Below are 23,900 nucleotides of genomic sequence, written 5' to 3'. Positions count from 1 at the left end.
CGGAAAGCTGGGGAGAAAGGAAAAAAAATCATGTACAGCAAGGAAAATTCTTGCAGTTTCTGTATCTACAGCCTTAGTGACAGAGTTTAAAGTGCATTTCAAACCCCAAAACCAGTTTACAGATGTGTGACTGCTTGGATTCAGAATTTAGCATTAATTCCCAGGCTATGTTCAGTCAAATGTGTAATTGTGTTAAATGTATGCCTCTATAAAACCCACACATAAGGCATCCTGAACGAAAGCTTAACTCCTTTTTTTTTGCCTCTGCAGGAAACTATGCCCCAGACGCCAATATTTTCCAGCATGCTTGGTTCCAGTTGTAGTGGACAAGTGCAGCCAGATATGGGAGAGAGGTGTGTGGACCCTGTTTATCAGGATGGGAACCTTGTTTCTGGGTCACTGGAGGCCTTGATAGAGCGCCTGGTGCCCACCATGGACTATTATCCAGATGTAAGTAGGCACTGAAGGTGTTTTTTTTTTATCCCATGGTTTACCTGCATTAGTATCTGGATTGTTGCCCCCTCAAGAACTGATTCAAGATCATGAAGTAGGCTAAGATGCATTTATTTCACTTGCGATATTCATTCACTGAAGATGTTGCTCAATGGGGATACTCTCTGTTTTTAAATGAGAACACTTGTTAGAAAGACAAAGCTATGTTGAACCCAAACGGGTGCCTTAAGAACCAATTAAAAGCAGCATTAGCCACAGAATTTTCAATCCTTCTAAGCTGCTTTAGCTCTAATGCAGCCAGGATTAGCTACTAACCAGCTCCTACCTAGGGAAGTGGACCTGGAATCATCTGTAGTATTATATTTTCTCCTTAATTTTCTATGCTAGTTAGGCTATTGGGGGAGAAAACCAAAAACAAAACAAAAACAAAGAAAACAAACAAAAAAAACCAAAAAAAACCACAAACAAACAAACAAAATAACCCCCCCCACACAAAAAACCACAAAACCAAACAACACAACCCACCAACAAAAAAAAAAACAAACCACCAAAACCAACAACAACAAAAACAATTTTAATTAAAATTCTCTCTTTCAAGTCATTTAATGAGCTAGCACTACAATAATATCTGTTCTTGAGCCTGAAAATGATTTTACAACTGATTAAACATCCTCAGTGCAGTCCCCTGAAGTAAATACTACTTATAACTCCAGGGCATGCAATAAGATTCTGAACTTAGGATATTACTAAGAGATCACTTTATCACTTAAAATGACTCCTTGTACTCATTAATGAAAGGTGTTATTAAACACATTGCCGAAGATCAGAGAGACTACATAGCCTATATTCCATCTGAGCTCTGAAAAAGCAGCAGCTATGGCAGAAGCATCTCAGCTCTCTGTAAAGATTAACAGGGGAATGGGAAGTTGTAATCACTGTTAACTTGTATGTTGAACTTAAAGCTTGTGGTAGTGGGCCATGCCATATAATATGTTTATCAATCTAATTTGTGTGGACTTTTTACTGTGGTTTCATATCAGTGATGAAAATGTCCCTCCAAGCTCCCGCATACACACCACTCATTTTTAACAATCACCATCCACAAAAAGAAAATCCCCACATGAGAGTTCAGTGGGTATAAGCAGCAGAATTGCCAGGAATCACCAGCAGAAGATTTTTTAAAAAAGTAAACCCAGGATGTTTTAATATTCCAGTTTAAAAGCAATCCTAAACCTTGCATTTAAATATGACTAGCACACAATTGCACTACCTTTGACAGATCCTGGCTTAGTACCATGTCCTTTATAAGACATGGAGGTAACCATTGTTAGACATTACATTTCTGTTCCCTGCCTCCAAGTACATATTGTAGAACAGATGCAGAAGAAAGCAGGTAGAGCTGGTATGGTATACCAGTGAAATAGCTTTAGGCTGCTGTAGTTAAGCCTTTCAAGGAGCTGGTTCCTTGTCTTTTGTATAATACTAGAATATACTTACTTGCTGCTTGGATTCCTGGAATACGGCTAAGCTTTTTAGGTATCTGCTAATATACATCCCTTATTGTAACTTATAACACAGTGAAAATGGTTCCATAAATTGAGCGCTGCTGAAAGGGTCTGCAGCTTATTTTAGACTGCTGCTGATTTCCGTGGTGCTGTCCCATAGCCCCTGGCAGGAGCACTGCACCCCAAGCTGTGTCAGACCCCACCCAGGGAGGCTGCAGTTCAAACAGACAGCAGGCTGACAGCTGAGAGAGATATAACAGAAGTAATCAAGGGAACTCCAGGGAAAGAGATAGAAAACAGCATTAAACCAAATTCATCTCCTCTACAGCAGAACACATTCTTTTAGTTAAATCAGATCACCCAATTTAGTGGCAAGAATTAATTATAAAATTAGTAGATAAATAACCTTTGAACAACATAAAGACAGCTGTATTTGAGTCATCTTCAAATCCAAGTTTTCTATTTCAGTTCAGTTGCGTGTTTATACTTAATTTCATGCTCATTTCTATTTTTAGGGAAGTTGCCACAGAGGATTAGAACAATAGTCATTTGCACTGATACCCTGTCAGAAGAGTAGCCAGTACTGTATGTTCAAGAGCAAGGTATAAAGCACCTCTCAGCCTCATGTCTCTGGCTACACATGCTAGGAAAAGGAGGAAGGCATCACCAGTCAATTTGCACTAAGAGAAGCTATTGGTAATGTTAGCAGAGATTACCTTAGTTTCAGAATGACGTATCTGTAAATTGCAGTACTCATGCAAATTTTTGAATTAGTACATCTGAGCACAATGCTTAGAAGGCATTCCTGCCTCTGTGGACATTAAGCTAAAGATCACAGTAACCTTCCAGAGAGAAAAAGAAAAAGGCGGGGGGGCAGAAAGCAAACACAGAATATCTGTCTGTGCTGGTTGCAGGGGAAAAACAAAAATGTATTTGCCATGTTGGCTGAACACGAGACAGGCGAGGGAGGACAGAAAGATAAGGGCCTACATTTGTGTACTGCTCCTTTGAGGCTTGTTTGTGTACAGGGACTTGTTCAGTACATAGAAAAATGTATACTCATGAGACCGAGGAGTTCGGGAGGTTAGGAATGGAATGTACCAGTCTGCAACCCTTGTGCCCAAGCAAGAAAACGTTTCAAGAAAATATTTCACAAACAAGAAGTTCCAGAATGAGTAGTGAGTGCACAAAGAAAATATTTTTCTTTTTTTTTCCTCCTAAAGAAGACATCAGGACATTCTTGAGTCAGAGAGTAACAATTCCTTCTTTAGTCTTGTGCACTCGCGCGCTCTCTTTTTAAAAAAATATAATTCAGCTCATCTCTTAGCAACAACTTTAGGCACTAAAGGAATCTGGCTTCTTATTCTCTTGTAAAGCACAAGCCCCTTTTATGTCAGCTTACATTGTTCCAAGCACAGAAAGGATTTTTTTTTGTCTCTCCTCCCAAATACCTGTCCCTTTTGTAGGATAAATGAAGCTTAACTTTCAGTCTCATAGCAGCATTTTAAAAATATTTCTTTGTCAAACCAACTAGCTTCATAGCTAAATCATCTTCACGATTAGTGGACTGCCTTTGAGAGAACGTAGGTTTTTGTACTGTTTTAATGTTTAACCTATATGTATATAGCAGTACAGGTGCAACAAATCACAGACATCCTCTGTCTAGGTAATACATATGACATTAGTATGGAATATTTCCTATCCAAAACAACATGGTGTGTTCGTAACCCCCAAGACATACCACTAAGCTGAAATGTATTGCTTAATTCAGTCTGAATTTTCTTTACTGGGTAGGGAGTGGTTATTAGCAGAGAGGCAAGGAGTGGGGGGTCAATACTGCTATCAGATCTATCATTTGTAATTTGGTTCTTAATTGTAGTTACTTCTTGTGTATGCCAGCATAAGCAATAAAAGTATAAAAAAACCTGCACAATTAGATACTAATATATTGTAAAACAGCATATCTTGATTGACTATAGTGGAACAGTTTGGTTTTCTGAAATACTGAACCTAGTTCCACTTAAGTGGCTTAAAAATGGCATAAAAATACAGCAGATGGTTCCAGAAAGTAATGGTAATTTATTTCTAAAACCTAGCAGTCCAGCATCATCTGGAAAAGCATTGCATGTGTCCCATAAAGATATTAATGATTGCAGAGAGACATCAGCAAGCCTAAAATTGAAAATATGCACTTTAACTGGCCATGTATCTTCTTGCATCTTGCCAGTTCGGCACTTTTTTGAACATCATACAACATTACCAAAGAAACCAAATAAAAGCACAGGTCATCTGGGTCACACTTCTCTTGTAGTGTAACAACAGGGAAATGTTACTCTGAGTGGGCCTTTCTGAAAGTCACTCTGGATAAACACTGCCCCACATCACAGAAACTTCCACCAAGGAGACCAACACTAGAATTAGTAAGAGAAACAAAATTATATCTTTCTTTCCTTAAAATAATGTGTTCCAGCTTATCAGAGCGAAGGTCACTGACAGGACAGCGTGGCTTAAGTTGTGGTTCCCCACTACTTACACATACAGGCATCTTTCAGCCAGCCTTCTAAACTCCCAAAAAAAAAGAATGCGTGAAAGAGATTAAAGCATCAAAGTCCATAATTTTTCCCTATCTTTCTCAAATGCAAAATAGGGCAAAAGTGAGGGCTGCTTCACATTTCCAGAACAAAAATTTTCTCACAATCCAGTGACAGCTGACACACCCAGCAGCTAAATTCCTTTCCCAGATAGTCCAGACTGACAGTTTTAGGTTCAGGAACAGCACTGATAGAAGTGAACACAGAAGTTGGCTAGAAAAAGTAACAGAGGATAACCAGGCATAGTTTAAAACACAGAGGACCACGCCCCCCCCCCCCCAAAAAAAAAAAAAGTCACAACATTATTCTTTCTCATACTTTCATTCTGAATGGGGACTGTGTCAGTGTAGAGATTGTTCTCACATACATAAGAATTAAAGATCTGATATGTTGTCCTATAACAGAACCAAGTCGCCTTTTTGTGAATCAGGTTAGCTCTGTAGCCTAATTTTATTGCCCATAACACACCATACATACTACTATAGATTTTTATAAACCTTCTTCAAAGGTGACAGAATTTCATCAACAGTCTCCAGATGTAGATATAAGAGCTACATTTAATTTCTTTCAGAAGTTAATGAACTTCATTCTTTTGTCATCGTAAATGTACAAATAAACTCTGGAATTCTGGAGACAGACATACACAAAATAGCTAACAGGAGCCCAGTTTCTTAAATTTTCCCAGTGTACACTTGTGTTGGATGTTTGCAACCACACCATTGAGAAGAAAAGCCATGGTCTCAGTGTCCTGTCACTACTCCGGCCACCAGCTCCGGGCCACTGAGAGCCCAATTGTTAGGTGGCCCCAGCTGTCCATCTCCTGCAGGCATCAGTGGATGCACCACTCAAGAACCTGACCCAAAGTGTCCATCCAGTTACCCCTTCTCCTCTTCTCCTCTATTCATAAACAACAGACAAGGCAAAGACTAAAGATTAACTCCAGTTTTTATTACACAGAATTAATGCTATTCCGAATTGAATATACGAACCCCAGTTCTAATGAGATCTTCATATCAGAATGGGCATTTTAAATGCTTCTGCTGTATCAAACACCACTCTGTTCTTTCATTAGTTTCTTCCACAAGCTCAGGATAGAGCAGTATGTTTAACAGATCTATGCTTAATCTATTATACTTTTCACTTACTCCTATAACACTGTGACTTTTAATTAAATTTATTTTGTTAATAAATAAATATTTTAAATAAATAAATAAATAAATATCTTCTGATTTAAGTGCTATATTATATAGCTATATTAATAGCTATATGCTATTTAAGGATTTAAGTGCTATATTATAGAGCACAGTGAGTACTAAAGAAGTGGAAACCTTTTACATTTATAACATGTTTTATTATGGTGATTAGAGAGATAACCCCATAACCTTCCTGCATACCTAAAGATGCCACTATGGTTTAACTACAAGTGTGTTTTAGAGACTGCAAGTGGAAGAATTTGGTAGCTAATAGTAGAGATACCATATTTTAGACAATTAGTCTTAAACTTTTAGATGTCTCAATTTACTTGCCCAGTCCAAAGAGTATATGCACACATTGACCATTTATACACACACCCGGCCATGACCCGCCAAATCACATTTCTGAAAACATACTGCAAAGTAACAGTACACGCTGCAAACATAGAGGTTAATTGAAATCCTTTGTTAAGGAGATCTCCTACAATTTCCTAATTCCAAATTTTGTCAAAAATCCTGAAGGACAAACAGAAGTGCTGATGAGATGCTACTGTCATTACTCAGGCAGCTACATTCAAATACAGAAGCCAAACACCGAAGCAAAACTAGGGCATGAAGGTATTCTCACTTCAACTACACTGCCCAGAGTAAGATTCAGAATGCAATGCTTTACAGCTTTTAAAATACAAATGAAGAGGCTATTTCTAATGAGAAATAATCATTATTAGCAGTGTACATACTCAAAAGACTGAAAAAAGCCCAAAACAAGTAAAGTCAAGCTTAAAACTAAATTATTGTCATATGGCCACTATCTAAGCCGAAGATAGTGTCAGTGATGTGGGAAAAACGAATGAAAAAAACCCATACATGAAGAAATTACAGCTGTGGTTTGGAATACACATGAAGCAGTTTTCTGAAGCTCAATGAAAAACAATCACTCTTAAAGAAACAAAGCAGCAGAAACAGTTGTGTTCAAGAGACATGACACCCTGTACTGGGCATATTTCATTTGTCTTTTTGGTGAGTGATAACTAGTTAGGCATATTAAATTTGGCATTTTAAAGGTAAAAAGGGAAATAATTTGGGAATCTTGGGGCCTACAGCATTTCCTTTTAACAGAAAAGACCACCGTATCTCTGGAGATAGGAAAAATTGTAAAAAGTTTAAAAGAAGCAAAGTTACATTTGTGGTTTATGGAGTAGTTTTTCCAAGGAAGACAAATTATTTCTGCTAAAGTTATTCAACTCTTTTTTTTTTTTTTCCCCTCTCTTCTCTCTGCTTCCACAGAGGACTTACATCTTCACTTTCCTACTGAGCTCACGAGTCTTCATTCACCCACATGAGCTCCTGGCTAAAGTGGGACAGATCTGCATCAAACAGAAGCAGCAGCTAGAAACGGGGACTGAGGCAGAAAAGGTAAATGAACCATTATGTCCCTCAGTTAGCTGTGCTACTGTCGTTTATTTCCCACGCTCTCCTCATTGTAAAGCTAAATAGATTGATAAAGAATAAATTGAAATAGTAATTGGCTTGTATTACTGGATGCACTTCAGTTTGGGTCTTTTTCACTGACTGGATATTTCCAGAGGCTGGAAATAAAACTTTGCTCATGAGCTACAGGTCAGTGCTGTGTATGTGCTGTGAAACCTGCCCAGCAAGTCACTTTGCACATCTGGGCTTTCACAGAGTTAGGTCTTCATTGAATCTGATACCCCTTCCTCCACTCACCCTCATCATCCTGTTAGAGTTGGGTGCTCTGCTGTAGGCTATTGGCAGGGTGTTTTAAGTTGGTGTAATAGTAAATCGAAGTTACCTCTCATGAAAATTAGGGGAGGCCCTACTTGAAATGGTAGCTACTTGAATGGTAGCACATGCAACTATGCAGTTTTACTACAATCAATTAAACCAAACCGGGTCAGTTTATGCTATGGACTTAGATATAAGTCTCACCATTATGGAAAGTGTGTCTTAAGGGGCTTTTGACTGAAATCGAAATACGGGAATAGTCCAAGCTGGGATGCAAATAAGAATGACAGAAACAAGGATGAAATCTGCAAGTATTTAAAAGCCTAAATTGTTCAAATACTGGGCATGTTTTGAATCCATTCTTCTACGATGAGACATTACATGCTCACATTCCTAACCTTCAGCATGTTGATTTTGTTTTCTCCTTGTTATATCAGGACTCTGAGTAGGGAACACAAAAGGTAACCCTGTGGTTTGGCAATAGAGTTTTTGACAGCAATACTGACCTAAGGGCTTGTTTCTCCATCACTGTTCCTGGGGTGCACTCCCATATGCCACAAAATTACTCCACAGGAAGAACTAACTACTTGGTGCAGAATGACTTTCAATCAGGTCAGTCCCCTGATCTACTCACTAAACAGCTATGTAACTCATCATGTAGGTGCTGGGGAATTCAGGGGTCAGGGAAAGAAGTTGCAAGAACCACTGCATCCAGCTTTGTACACAGAGGTGATAACCATTCCCATTGCCACTGCCAAGCTAGTTCATGACTGAGCAACCTCAGCTGATGCTCTGTAAGTTGTAGTGGTTCCTCGGCAACTCCTAACTAAACAACAGAAGTAGGAACTTGTAAGAGATGCCGGGACTATCTGAAATATGAAATGAGTAAAGCTCATCTGTAGACATATGAAAAGGAAGACTGCTGTTCAGTAGCTATTGTCAAAATATGTGAAATACTTGAATTTAAAAGTAACAGGATATAAGATGAAACTTTTGTGAATAACAATACACTTACGAGATTTTAAAATAAAAACATTATCTGGGAATTAAATCACCTGGATGTTTTGAGACAAGATATCATTGTAAAATAGTAGTATTCTGGCTTTTCACCAGATGTGTTAAAATATCATGGCTTCCATATTGAAATGAAATACCATTACATCCTAGCAACAGGATGTAAAATAGAGCAGCTCATATTCCAAACACCCACACTCTTACGCCTTCTGCTGACAATTTGGAAATAGGCCTACAGGAAAACCAACAAACAGCATGGCGACAATAAAAACATGAGTGTTTGGAAAGCTGCTTCCATTTACATGCTTTGCTGGTTGCTTTTCCTACTACACCCTTGATCCATTCCTACTCTCTAAATCCTTTCCTACCCCCTTAATATAAACTATAATTTTTTTCCTGCCAACTAAACACTAAATTCATGAAAAACACTATATAAACTTCAGACATCCCTCTCAAATGACTACTTTACTGTCTCTTACTGCAAGCACCTGTATGTTTTACAGAGTAGTTTGGCCACTAGCATTTGCAGACATTTGTTTTTCTGTCTGGCAACAAATAAAAGCTCATTTCACATGCAGCATAGACATTCTCAACTCAAAGCACTCTACGTATTCAGTCATAACCCATTAAGGTATCATAAGCTACTAGCACCTTCTAATTAAGTGACTCTGTAGCAGGAAATAGCTGGCAAAAGTAGGTAAAGCAGCTCTGATCATTTTTGATAAGAGATTTGCATAAGGAAACTCTAAGACAAGAAGCTGGCTGAATCATTGCCTGGATAGCGTGTGAGCTGAAAAAGTGGCAAGGAGCCAGGTTTTGAGGTTACACACCACAGTACTTATCATTCCTTTGGTTTTGGCATCGCTGACTAGCCAGGAGTCCTATAGAAAATGACCCAGAGAAAAGTGAATTGAAAAGAAAAATACTCTGGGATGTCTTGTAGTCTGCTCAGAGTCCTTTTGGCCACTTATAAAAAGGGCAGGTTTCACAGCTATGATTTATTTATCATTATAATGTACAAGTCAGTAGGTAAGCTTGACCATAAAGGATAAAATTTAACTTTCCATAAGTGCATTAGAGATTGGAAAGACCCAAACAAGATTGTCAAAGAAAAAAGCATGTATAATATTATTCAGTGGAAAGACCTGTTAAAACTGCAGTGCATTATTTCTGCAGCCTGAGGGTATTTTTTACATCAAAAGTTACAGAAGAAAAAGAGAAAGTAGAAGTTAATTTCTATTAAGCTTGTCTTGGAATACCTAAGTCCCTTCAAAAATATTATGTCCCTTTGTTTTTTTTGTCACCAGAAATTTCTCCTTTTCCATGATGAGGGGTCTGGAGCATCTTTCTTATGAGGAAAGGCTGAGAGAGCTGGGTCTGTTCAACCCAGAGAAAGGAAGGCAGAGAGGGAACCTTATTTATGCTTATAAATATCCCAAGGGTGGGTGTCAAGAGGATGGGACCAGACTCCTTTCAGTGGTGCCAAGTGATAGGATGAGGGGCAACAGGCACAGATTGAAGCACAGGAGGTTCCATCTGAAGATGAGGAGAAACTTCTTTACTTTGAGGAACAGGCTGCCCAGAGAGGTTGTGGAGTCTCCATCTCTGGAGACATTCAAAACCTGCCTGGACACATTCCTGTGCAATCTGCTCTGGGTGAACCTGCCTTAGCAGGTGGGTTGGACTAGATCATTTCCAGAGGTCCCTTCCAACCCCAACCATTCTGTGATTCCTTTTAAAACCAAAAATCAAGACAATACTCATAACCAGGTCATTGTCATTAAACCTACAAGCACAATACTGCAATTGCCCTCCTTTTCAGTTGGCAGCTGTTTCTCAGTCCTTTCTGTCTTGTCTCATGCAGAACAGGGCTGACCCACAGTACTTAATAGAAGTATTTTTCTTCTCAAGGAAATATTTGTGGGAGAAATATTTCCATAGACTCCAGAGAACCCTGGGTCAGGCCCCACAAGTGAAGGCTCACATCTGGAGCTGGACTACAGAAAAAACAGTTTGATAGGTTTATTGCAACCATGACAAATCCATACTGATACCCATATATCTGTGTGCTTTCTATCTCAGTTATCACAAATTACGCACATCAAGCATGTTACACTCCGTTGGGTTTCCTCAGAGCGCATACGAAAAACAGGAATATCTTTTTTTTTTTTTTTCTTAGTGTTGCTCTCAGTGTACCTTATTTTCATGAGCTTTAAAAGCATCTGATTAATCACTAAGCTTTTTAAATCTGAAAAGTAATTATATAAAGAGTAATATGGTCTTGCAACAGATTCCTAACTTTCCATCATGAAGGAAGCAAACCGTAACACTCATGAGTAGATACATGAGGTGGGAAGTCAGTGTTCATGTGGAGATGCTTGCCACAGCCTAAGGAGGGATTTGGAAACCTTCTTGCCCCATCCCTCCTCCTTTTGCAGTTTAAAAGTTAAAAGAAAGGATAGTCAGCATAATTAATGCCAAAAAAAATGGTTCTGTAGCAGCTTTTGGTAAACAAAAGTGGAGTAGGCATGTGCCTGTTGACTTTAATTGGAAGTGCGCTGGCTGGCTAATTAATTCTCTATCAACATCTACAGAATATTCTTTTAATAACGTAAGGCTCCATGCATTTCCTAGCAAAGAAGTATAAATTGTCTTTTCCCCAAGGCAGATGGACAATGGGAGCTTGGAGGACAGACAGCTGTAATCTGGAACTCTGTCCTGCACTATTTAGAAATACCTTGAAGCTGGTCTCTGCAGGAGTGGCATTGGCAGAGATTGCTTTGTAGAAATGCCTACTGCTAGCAAAGCAAATCGTGATTTTTTTTTTTATTGCCCTCATTATCCAATTATTCTGCTCGTCTATCACTAGCAGGATCAGCTAAATGCTATCAATAAAAACAGCTAGGAAAAGCATGATAATGGAGTGCAGTTTGCAGCTCTGAAATAAAAGCAAGACAATTCCCTTGAGACTTACAAGGAGCACTGGCTCATTTTCAGATTGAGGATTTAAGGGTACATGGTTTAACTTCCAAGTTCTTATTAGTCATTATTAATATTCCCACTGACTGCATACCAGTGAGATATAAAAAGTGCAAAAAATAGCTTAGTTTGGTTGACTTTTGTCTTTGGTTAAATAAACTGAGACATACTATGATAAGGTGATGTTTGGCAGGAGTTCCTACCAATTCTTGTAAGGCATTCTCTATTTATCTTAAAAGAAAATACACTGATTTCCCGTAGTCACGCTCACATGCTAAGTCACCTGCGCTCGCCCCAAAGAGGCTGACAGAGAATGCAACGAGGAAGGCACACTGTGCGTGGGGAGAAGGAACTGCTCTGTAGTGGGACTTCTGTAGCTTACGCAAGTGCGGTGGTAAACACAAATGAAAACTTCCTCCTTTTACTCAGTGCATCACAAGTTGGTTTGGAAGATAAACATAACGAACAAGAAGAATCAAAACTTAATGCAGGTTAAAAGTGTTCTTAGCACTCACGCTCCCAATTTTACAAGACTGCTGTCTTGAATTTACTGGTGCTGCTCTCCATCACTATGGTAGTGGAGTAATTGGCATCCAAATCAGGTCTAACTGATGAAAAGCCTTAGAAGATTCACAGGTAACAGAAGAACTTAGAAAATAGCTCTCGCTTCCCTTCCTGTGGTTGATAGCTTTTTGAATAAGAGCCAATACTTTGATTTTCAAAGTCCATTTGGATTTAGATGTCATGGAGAGAACATACACATATTTCCTGTCATTCATTTATTTTAATGTACAGCTCAGTCTGGAGAGTCTGATAAATTCTATAGAACAAAAATATCTTTCTGAACTTTTCTCATGCTTGGTAGAATGTTGCAGTTCATATGCATTTGAATTCAAATGCTAAGGTACTGCTGCCTCTAATGGCATAAATCATCTTAAGTTCCATTGACTTCAATCAAAGAAGTCACCTAAACTACCCTGTCATCTTCCTGGCTTTATGCAACTGACCTTGAAAATATCTTCAAAGTGTTTAGTAAGAGACATTACCAAGCTATCAGGAAAGGAGGCTAAATCATACTATTTATGAATCTGGGTCACAGGTAAATATGTCCTTTTTTTATCCCCTTCACCTACTACTAATGCAAAGTATGTTCAAGGATGTCTCTGTTTTTATGTGAGCCTTCATCAGCTAATTTACTCTGCAGTTAGAAAGGTCTGCGGTCAGTAATCAACTCATTGCTTCTTTCTAGGCAAAGCTAAAATCCTTTGCTGCCAAAATCATTCAGCTCCTGAAGGAATGGACTGAAACTTTCCCCTATGATTTCCAAGATGAAAAGTCCATGAAAGAGTTGAAGGAGATTGCTCACAGAATCACACAATGTGATGAGGTAAGGGAGGAGGAGGGGAGAAAAACTATTAAGTGGCGAAGCAATATTTGTCAATTTTTATATCTAGTTTATCATATTGTATACAAACCCTTGCTCTTGCATGCAGTATTTTCTAAATGGACTACAGCAGCAGTTCCCAAACTGTCGGTGTAACTGCAGGACGTGGCCTGAGCAATGAATTCAATGGTCCGTTAGCAAAAACTGTCTATTTATGATCACCAAGTGTAAGAGGAAGAGACAAAATAGTCACGACAACTTGAAAAATAGATGTGGTGCAATAGGAGAAAGGAAAGAACAGAGACTACATGGCACAATATAGGTAGCATTCATCATAAATTATCTACCATCCTTTGTACTTTGTTACTATTGTATACTTTTAAGTCCCACAAGATATATCAACTAGTTGTATCAAATATATTCTTGCTCAGCTTATTGCTAGCTCCTAACAATAATCAGCAACTGTTTTGTTCCTTCAGGTGATGTGCATGGTATTTCCACAAAGGAAGTTATATTTGAGCTCTGCTAGCTAGTCAGTCACCAGTCAGCTGAGTTTCTAGCCTATGAAGAAAACTAGACCTCACAAAAGACTTTTCTAAAGCAAACAGATAAAGCAAATTCAATTAGAATAATTTTCTGTTTGGTTTTGGATTTATTTTTTTCCACATTCACAAAGTCTACACTTTTTTTTTTCACATTGAGAAAGTTCATGTAACTACCATAGATGGAAGGATATAATCAAGAACTGCAAGGGAACTAATTGTAAAGAGTTTGTATGAATATAGAAGTAGAAGCTTCTCCTTGTTTTTAAACCCACAACCTGAAGATATTTTTGTGAACAATTAGCAGGAAATGGGAAGACAATTATGTTATGTGTTTTTGTTGATTCAGGTACAGAGAAAATGAAGAACAGGTCTGACAGCCTTGCATGAATCAGTGATAGGACACAATACAATTAGGTGTTACCAAGTTGTCAAAAGGAAGTAAGTCAGGTTTTGTTGCATCAGCAAAGCTGTTGACCTCGATACTACTATGAAAATGTCAGTGGCACAGGAGGGAAAAAAGGAAATAGAATTACAATATGCCTTCTATTCCCTTTGTAGATAAGGGTAACGAGGTGTACATTGGCAGAGATACTACTGCAAAAGCGGACTTGGCAGAGGTTTTATTTAGCATCTGTATCATAGTATTTAAATTGTTTACTACTGTGAAATAGGAGTTGTGGCCTTTCCTTCTCTTTCCCTTCCCTCCCACTCTGTTAGGTATGAATAAATTGTCATTTGAGAAAAACATGTCTTCACGGAGTGGCTCAGTGCTCTGGTGTCTGAGGCATGTGATGACATCCGTTAATTACATCATCACTGTATTTATCCCCTTAACAAGGCTTCAAGTCAAGTTTGATCAGGGAAGGGCTACGCCACATCTGAGCCCTAAAAAACAAAATGCAACACTGACAAAAAAGCAGCTCTTGCTTTCAATATTTTTTACCACAAGGAATCACCCAAACTGTGCTTCAGCAAGGGATTATGGCAAGGGCTGGGGGGGTATTTTCTATTTTGAAGCTTTTCCAAATCCCCATAGAACACCATTTTCCAAACATAGGATATATGGTTGGACTCAGTGATCCCGAGGGTCTCTTCCGACTGAAATGATACTGTGATTCTATGAAAGTCACCCGAGAGCTCACGCAAAGTGGTCAAGTGCTTGTCCCAATGAGATCAGACAGCATACCAAATAGCTATAGCTACGGCCAGGATCGCACCCCAAATGAAGTACAAATGTAATCTTTGAACTCAAGCAAGGACAAATAACTGTACACTTATTGACTTATTTTCCAAAGCTGTAAGAAAATGTAGGCTAAGACTAGTAATGAAAGGAAACTGCTAAAACTCTAAGAGCATTTGTCTAAGTATTAAAATGCTAATAAACTCACAATAGCTTAAGTAAGCCATAGTTTTTCATGCCACTGCAGTTTCTTTGTTCACTTTCACCTATCTCTGATACCCTCACTACCTTCGAGTTCAATCCTCTGTGATCCGTATCTAGAAAGTCTGCCTCCCAGACCCATAGGTAAGTCAGGCATAGCGGCTGAAGTCAGATGGTTTACAATAGAAAGCTCAGCACACCAGAGAGCAAAATTAGTGCTTTATTTAATTTCCCTCCACCACACTCCCTTGGCATTTCTGAACACTTGTAGCATGATATCCAAAATGGCTCCAGCCAGCTGCTGTTCAGAGGTAATCCAGTTGCCTCAAGATGAGCTACACTGCCTTCAGCTTTGCATTTGATTTCACTCAGTAGTCAGATTATTGCCTTGTAAAGCAATATTCTGACACCATTATTGCTTCATTATAGCATGCAATATACAAGTATTTGGTAGTCATCGTCTCTCACATCTGCTACGCAATTTCACTGACCACTGCACATTAGTGGCTTCTTTGGGTGATCAACAGATTCACTGCAGTTCTTTCTAGCGCGTCCAGTTGACTGGCAGAAGCAAAAACTGCAGGTTGTAAACTAACAGTTAACATTGTGTTTAACTTCAAGAGAAATAATTTGCATGAAAGCAAAACAACAATTGTGTAGAAAAGAGGAAAAGGACTGTGTTTGGTAGAATTAGTTTCTCCTGCAGCAGGAAGACCAGGGCCAGAGAACAAAAAACAGTAAGAGGAGGGATAGAGTAGTAAGAAAGTGATCGAATTAGCTCCTCAGGACTGACCCCATAGAGAAATGTCTATATTACACAAACAATCAATGGCAGAAAAAAAATCAGCTTGCCATAGTTATCAAAATACTGAGCAGATGGATTATACTTCTGTGGCTTTAGCAGTATGTATCCTTATAGATCCTATGTTTAAAATCTGCACCTGATGAACAGAAAGGCATTTTAGTTGTGTAAGAACACGTATATTGTGCTCTTACTTAAGTCTTTGGATGCTATAGTTGTTCAAAGCCAAGCCAGGGTATTTTAGGGCTATATTCCTGAAAGTTGTGTGAATTCCCTGGATTCTGCCTGGGCTAGATAGACTTGATCATCAGTGGGCCTGATCAGAATAAGAAAGAGCTTTTTGGTACTTGATACATGAGAGATCCAAGAAGCCTTGTGCAAGCAACTCAACCACCTTTCACTATACCCACTTTTAAACTGTTTACCCTCATGCCTTTGAAATGGGGCACTAGCCAAAAACCGCTACAAGGAGCAGACCAGCCAAGCAAGTGAAACAGAGTCGGGAAGGCAGGCAGGCATGACAGTGTCGTTATGAAGTTGTGTTGGCCGTTAGGACAAGTTCATTTATCACAGGGTGATCAGCTCAGATGAGAGAGAGGAAAGAAAGTGAATAATTGGCACTTATTTTTCCCAGACAGAAATTCTTTGGTGATCCTTGTCTGCAAGAGCTAAAGGTTTTCAGCAGTCATTGTTTCTGCCTTTTGCTTAGGAAAATGGAACAGTGAAAAAGATCATTAGCCAGATGACACAGAATCTCCTGATGGCCCTCTCCACACGAAGCCAGTACCAGGAAATCAGAGAGAAATTCCGGCAACCTGTTACCGACAAAGGCACCATCCTCAAAACCAAGCCACAGTCAACTCAAAAGGACATTCTGAGCGTGTGCTGTGACCCTCTGATCTTGGCGCAGCAGCTCACCTATATCGAACTGGTGAGACACTCATTTGTGTGAATTATTTCATTTTCCATTTACTAAATATTATTATACTCATCAATATGCATTTTGCTAAGGTTTCACTGAAAGCCTCCAGTGTTTTCCTAAAAAAATACCAAGTAATTATTAATAACAAGACCTCTTATGTACACCAATAGAAATACTTCAGTCATCTACACTGTGGGAACTTTAATAAGTTACCAAAATGTTCTCCTAACTTTGGCTTTTTGGATGTGTTTTTCACTGAACTTCCTGTTTGTCTGTACAATGACAATCTCTCATCTCTCCAAACACAGGAAAGGGTGAGCAACATTTACCCAGAGGATCTGATGCAGATTGTCAGCCACATGGACTCCCTGGATAACCACAAGGTACAATAAGGGGTACAGAGGGGAAAAAGAAACAAAGAATAACGATAGTAAAGAACCTCCATGATTCAAGTATACCCTGAGCAAGAAACTGTGACATTTTCTAATCTTCAATAAGCTCATGCCTTAAATAAATATCCAAAAAGACTTTATCAAGACACAAAAAGGAAGTTTATCCTTTGGTATGTTGACTTTATCACGATACAGGGTAGGATTAACATGTAGCCTGTTCTCTTGCAGTGCCGAGGTGATGTGACCAAAACCTATAATTTAGAGGCCTACGACAATTGGTTCAATTGTCTCAGCATGCTGGTGGCTACAGAGATTTGCCGGGTAGGTATTCCTAGAAAACAAGATGTCAAAGGGATTCTGGCAGGCCATGGTCTAAGAGAGATTCAAACATTAGCAGCGCAGTCAAAGATAACAGCATTACTCAAGCATTAAATTATTTGCATGCCTATATGATTAAGAGTTCATGGCTATGTTTGGTTTGCATGTAATCTCTAGTTTTGTGTAGTCACACAGCAAAATGGAACTTGTGTGGTGTTTGAGTTTGGAGTTCTTTTGGATTTTTTTTTATTTAATACATCCATAAATTCTCAAATATACTCATTGTTAAACACAGATTTACTAATAAACAGATGCCCTTCCACTGCATTTAGTTATCATTAGCACTGTCATATATTCATTTTTGTTGTAGAAAAATCAGGAACAAACTTCCTTCAGATGTCTGGAAAGAAAGTGGACTACTGGAGGGGTCATATAAGAAGCAAAGAAATAGGAGGTGTACTGCCCCAGAAACCTCTGATATATTGATCCAAATCTCTTAAGATTTCCTGCTCTCACAGACACTTATTACAAAAACACACCAAGATATCTTTCAGAGCCGGCTGGTATGGCTAATACATTTCGTAAACCAGTCAAACAAAAGGTTTTAGTATAACAAGGGCTAAGCCAAGCTGTTGACTACTGAACCATTTTTCTTTAGATAGGACACAGAAAATAAAGGATTTAGCTAAGAGGGTTTTTTTTTGTAAAAAAAAAGAAAAAAAGCTCCCTGGTGAAGTCGTCTGCAGTCACCACTCAGAACCCATTTTTGTATAAGCCAGACCAAACTTCTAAATGTAAATATGGGAAAGATTTTTAAGAATGAATGTAATCTAGGCAACAATACTAACTTTTCGAATTAAGGCAAGAGACAAATATTGATGGCTTTTAGCACTGTCTCCAAACTTTGTTTCTATATGTAAATTTTGCTTTGCCATTTATAAAAGAATCTGCAAAGCAGATATTCAGCATCACTTGCTAGATCCTTTGAGTGGGAATTTGTATATTTGGTCATCATCACTACCTGCTCTCAAGAGTTCATTTATAGAATCATAGAATAGTTGGGGTTGGAAGGGACCTTCAAAGGTCATCTAGACAAACCCCCCTGCAATGAGCAATTTATGTGTATACACAGTAAAATGACAAAAATCAAGACATAGCAATTGTTCTTTCTCACATTGAGGTTACAAGCTGAACTGTCTCCAGTCTGTCTACCACCTTCCCCGCCGCCTTTAGAGGTTTCATTTTTTTTGCATATATTCTTTCTGATAGCAGCTTCACATTATCTCCCTTTTCCAGTAACAGGAAATTGCTGAAAGTATCCAGCTTGTTTATACAAGGTTCCCTAAGACATTGAACTTCATGTATAAACAAAAATTTAGACTCTGCCACAACTAGACAAGTAATTGATAGTAGCCCCAAATACATCTGCTATTTCACTAAAAACTAATCTTAACAAAATACCCTCAAGGCCTATATCATAATAAGATTTAGCTGAATAAAGTCTTGAAATGTCTATTCAATCAGCTTGTTACAATGCCTTTGACTGAACATCCCATCAAAAATTCAGGCCATCCCTTCCCTCTTAAGATATCTTGGTTTTTTCCCCAGGTTGTAAAGAAAAAGCAGCGTACAAGAATGGTGGAATTTTTCATTGATGTGGCAAGAGAATGCTTCAATATTGGAAACTTCAACTCCATGATGGCTATTATCTGTGAGTATCCTTAACACAGATGACAGAACACACTCCATCTTACAACCTGACTGGCAAGACTGTGCTCTGCTCTTGCCCTAAATTGGCTGACCACATCAACACACAGGCTTCTACAGGGACAGAATGTGACAGTGGCAGATTAACATGTGGGTGGGCAAGTGTTTCTGTGTGTCAGTCTGAACTGTTTACGTATCACCACCACATATTTTGGAAAACACAGTTATGTTAGCCCTGTATTTTTTCAACATAGTAGTTTGTTTGTCTCCTCTCCCATTCAGCTGGCATGAACTTGAGCCCCGTGGCACGGCTAAAGAAAACTTGGTCCAAGGTCAAAACAGCCAAATTTGATGTTTTAGAGGTATGTATAAAGTTTAGATTTTATATAGAAATCCACCAAATAGTTTTGTCCAAACCTCTACTGTGCAATTACTAAAAGATCAGAGAGACACCTCTGTCAGTGGTCACCAGCATATAAACATTAGGGAGCAAATTCCTGAATTTCAAACTTCCTACCTGCCTGCAAAGACAAGTGGGTGCAAGTTTTCTTTAGGTTACCTCTCCTTTGCATTATTTTTTCCAATTTAACAAGGTAATTGTCACTCAAGTGAATGCCATTTTGCTACCCTTAAAACTAATTAGAGTGCTCCATCTAGTGGAGATCGGATAGAAAACAAAGATGATACTTTTTTTTCCCAATAGTCATTTATCATTTCCTTTCAGTCTTCCATTAACGATTGAAACAAAACATAGATGTAAAGCTAGTACAGAACTCTCAAACAAGATAGAAATTAGAAAAACTCCAAACCAGACCTAATCAGTATAAGGTTCTCCATCTTGAAAGTTCAAAAGGCAGCCCAACAAATTCATAAAGAACCAACTCTCTCATGGTTAGATTGAATATTTTTTTTATTTAGGAAACATGTAGTACTTGACTGTGAGTTTTGGTTTTTTTTTTCTCCCATAAAAACAGCATCACATGGATCCATCCAGCAACTTTTGTAATTACCGCACAGCCCTGCAAGGAGCAGCACAGCGATCCCAGACTGCCAACAGCAATCGAGAGAAAATAGTTATCCCAGTGTTCAACCTGTTTATTAAAGATATCTATTTTCTGCACAAAATACATACGAACCGCTTGCCCAATGGGCAGATCAACTTCAAGGTAGGACTTTACTATTACAGAAACTGTAATGCTAGTTAAACATTGCACATTACAAACATTTGCCACTTTTTAACTTTTACCTCATTATATTACCAATTCTTTCAGCATTGCTGTGATGTAAGCATGAAGCAAAATAATTACCTAGGAGAAATTATTTCACCAAATTTCTGTGAAAGCTAGCACTTGCAGTTGCTGTGTTTATATTACATACCCAGCAGATACAGAAGAGAATCCATAAAATTGCTTGGAATGTAATTGCCTTCAATTAAAAGATTAGATTTAGAATGTACTGGAATAGCAATTATTTTTCATGAAATGGGACAGATGCACTGAAAAACATAAAATTCACATAAGCAGAACTGTTTGAAATGACATTAATTTCTTACTAAACTAACTCATGAAATGATTGAGAAGAAAGTAAGAATTTCAGAGGCCAATCCCTCAGCATTAAAAATTACTTAAGTAATATAAAAATAGTCTAATGTTAGTGAATTGGAATGTGAAATCTCTTCAAGAAACGTTGTACTCATGCAACATTTAAAATAAGGAAAGAACTTGAAATCAAGAAGTGTGAGAATTTTAGTGTACCACCTACGATGGCAGACAAAAATTTGCCAATCCTCAGCCCTACACCTGCCTTATGTTCAAAAGGAACTGGGGCGAGTGGAAGGCAGTAAAGGATGGAAAGGAAGCTTTTCTGTAGCAGCAAGCTGTCATACCTGATCAAATTGTCATAGGTAACTACACCCTAAATCATCAGTGTTATCAGATGTAACCTCCTTGGGTTAGCCACCTATAAATGATCAGCAAATGATATTTAGAAGATCTTCAAGGGAGTTTCTTCAAGTTCTGGGTTCTCTCTCCCTGACTAATAAGCATACATATCCAAAAGGCCACAGCTTGTCAAAAATGCTTTTGCACATTTTTTGGTCATTATTAAGGCTGAGGAGGGCAACACACAGAATATACAAGACAAACCCTAAATAATTATGCATTTCCCAAAATCCTAGGAAGGAAAGGCTATCTATAGTTTCTGTGTGTTATTTTGATAGTTTCTTAAATTTAGGAAGTGCTTTATGAAAAAAAAAAATCAAATGTCACATTTCATTTAAGTTGAAGGCTGGAAATGTAAAAAGTAAATAAAAGCAATTTCCTGACCAGTTCCACTTGCAGGCTCATTTAGAGATTATACACAGAAAGAAGGCCAATGGCACTTAATTATAAATGAAGAAAAGGTTGATGATGTAAAGAATTGAATGCAGAAGACCAGGTGGTTAGCTGGGATCCACTGTTCTGAAATCAAGAGCCTAACATGTGAAGAACTAGGAGCAAGAGAGGGAGATGAAGGGAGCAGTAGAGAATAAAGGATAACAAGGCAGAAGGCCAATAAAGGGATAATAAGAAGCATGAATAAGAACAAGACTGAGAAGCTCCGAAATGGAAACAAAATAACTAATATTTGAAAGAACGAATGGTTTTAAAAGTATTCTTTTCATTACCTCATGCAGAAATTCTGGGAAATTTCAAGACAGATTCATGATTTCCTGACATGGAAGCAGGTTGAGTGTCCTTTTGAAAAAGACAAGAAGATCCAGAGCTATCTACTTACAGCACCCATTTATAGTGAGGAAGGTAAAATCCTTTATTGAACATTATAGTGAGTCTTCCTACTTGTTGAAATCCTAACAGAATATGCAGATTAAAAAAAAATAACATGCAAAAAATATTTGATAAGTATGTATTATCAGTTCTGATTCGGATTCAAATATAATAATTATGAAGTTTAAGTTACACCTGCTATATCGTAACTCTTAATTTTTCCAATTAAAGAACCCATGTATCTGATTGGTTGTATTTTATTTACTAGCTCTGTTCATTGCATCCTTTGAAAGTGAAGGTCCAGAAAACCACATGGAAAAAGACAGCTGGAAAACACTCAGGTAGGAAGCTTCTGCAGAACATGAGTCCTTTTGCAGACACACACAGGCACACGATCACCATCTTTCCTCCTCCTATTTGCATACCCAGCATAAGACCTTTTTGGGGCAAATATAATTAATTTTTCTTCAAAATTCAAATCTGAAATAAAAATCAAGAGGGCTTGGATTTCGATACAGCTTTTTTCAGCCAGATCAGTTCAGGTTGCAAAATCACTGCTGGGACTATGAAAGCCAAGACAAAGCGTGTTCTCTATCAAATACAGGAAAAGAATCTACGTTTGTAGCAGTTTTCAAATGTGCTTTTCTCAGTGGAACAAATATATGAAGGTACAAAGAAAGTGCTGTCATTTATTATACCTCTGCTCTCAGAAGTCTTATGAAAGGATTACATTTTACATGAATACTCTAATTTTCAGTCTACCCTTAAGGGAGAAAGTCTCAATGACTCCTTTCTCTTTGAAAGGGGGAAACACATCTTCCACGTACATGATGAGAGCAGTTAATTTAGATGACATTTCTTCTAATACTGGGGCCGAGGCAAAAAGAGAGGTCTAGATCCTTTGGAAATCACATTAAATGTTTAGATTTAACATATCTGTACCAGATAAAGAGTGAAGAAACCTACATGTCCTGAGCTGCAGCTGAGCTACATTATGAGTGTATTGTCCCAGAGGAGACACTGTTTCCCAGTGACCCCAGTGTTTCTTAGCAAGCCCACATAAGCTTTTGAATTATGACACCCATGCAAGGTACCTTACATTAAATCCAATGCTGTTCAGCAAGAAATAGTTTAGGATGGCAGAGGAACATATGCTATTTGCCCAAGAGCATCTTAAGGGCCTGAAGTAATGTTACAAAGGTTAAATTTTCATTTAATTTAAAGTCAGCATCTTGATTGGAATTCATAGATTTATTCCGGTTCATATTTTTTTTATTACTTCTTCTTCTTCTAGGACAACTCTGCTTAATAGAGCCTGAGATTTTTGGAACTGATCTGCAGACTTTGAAGCACATTGAATGAACATGTTTTTACAACCTGAAAGACTTGGACTGAGCTAAGAAAGACCTCACTGGCTGAGGTCTGTTTTGTATATACAGTAACTTTTATGAAATACAATGTGGTAAATATTTCACATGTCAACCATAAGGCACTTAAGTGAAGGGTTTGGGTTTTTTTATTTTAAATAAAAGGGCAGGGCCCTGTTCTCAGAGATGAAATGTATCATGGGAGATGGTATCCCTGGGGAGATCTTATTCTGTCAGCATCCAAATTTTTATTGTTTTGTTACTTCCACCAAAACAAATATAAATTAAAACACACATCCCAGCTAAAGCCAGTGTTCAGGTTAAATACTCCATTAGACCAGAATTCTACAGAACACTTAACATGTCTTTCTAGCTTTGAAATAAAGAATCTCCTTCAAATCGGAGATACCTTTTACATGTGTTAGGAATGGTTTGTAGAGTCAAGGCCTTAGACATCTGCAGTAAGCGTGTTCCTCTCCTACATCAGAAATAGTGCCTTACAAGGTACTGATATCATTTAGTGTACCTTCTATTATGCTGGACTGGAAGTAAAGAAAATAAAAATATGGATGTCTCAAAACCAGGTACGATGTACTTTTTAAACAAAAAGGAGAATATGGCACATGAAGTAGAGTATACCTGCCTGTAACATTGATGGTGCAGCAAACATATTTTTGTTACATGATTTAAAGAGATAAGATGGGGTAACTGCTGGGGGATGTGTGTTTGTGTGAGTATGTGTGCGTGCATGTGTGAAGTTGCACACATGTCTAAGTTTTAATACTTATGGGAACAATCCTTTAAATTCTGACTGTCAGAATAGTTTGTGTTTTCCT

General features: G+C 38.2%; 1 protein-coding gene across 1 annotated transcript; it reads left to right on the top strand.

Moving 5' to 3' along the window:
- The first annotated feature begins 270 nt into the window (after window positions 1-270).
- On the top strand, window positions 271-23,089 carry RASGEF1A (RasGEF domain family member 1A). Its single transcript, XM_080347763.1, has 12 exons — window positions 271-450; window positions 7,030-7,158; window positions 12,731-12,868; window positions 16,303-16,524; window positions 16,824-16,898; window positions 17,136-17,228; window positions 18,834-18,936; window positions 19,215-19,294; window positions 19,907-20,098; window positions 21,607-21,730; window positions 21,966-22,038; window positions 22,992-23,089. The coding sequence occupies exons 1-12, from the start codon at window positions 277-279 to the stop codon at window positions 23,014-23,016; spliced, it is 1,428 nt and encodes a 475-aa protein (XP_080203889.1). The 5' UTR covers window positions 271-276; the 3' UTR covers window positions 23,017-23,089.
- The last annotated feature ends 811 nt before the right edge of the window (window positions 23,090-23,900 follow it).

This window comes from Nesoenas mayeri (assembly GCF_963082525.1).
Source record: "Nesoenas mayeri genome assembly, chromosome: 7".
Lineage (NCBI taxonomy): Eukaryota > Metazoa > Chordata > Aves > Columbiformes > Columbidae > Nesoenas > Nesoenas mayeri.
Note: the sequence above shows the minus strand (reverse complement) of the source record. Positions and strands in the feature narration are given on the sequence as shown.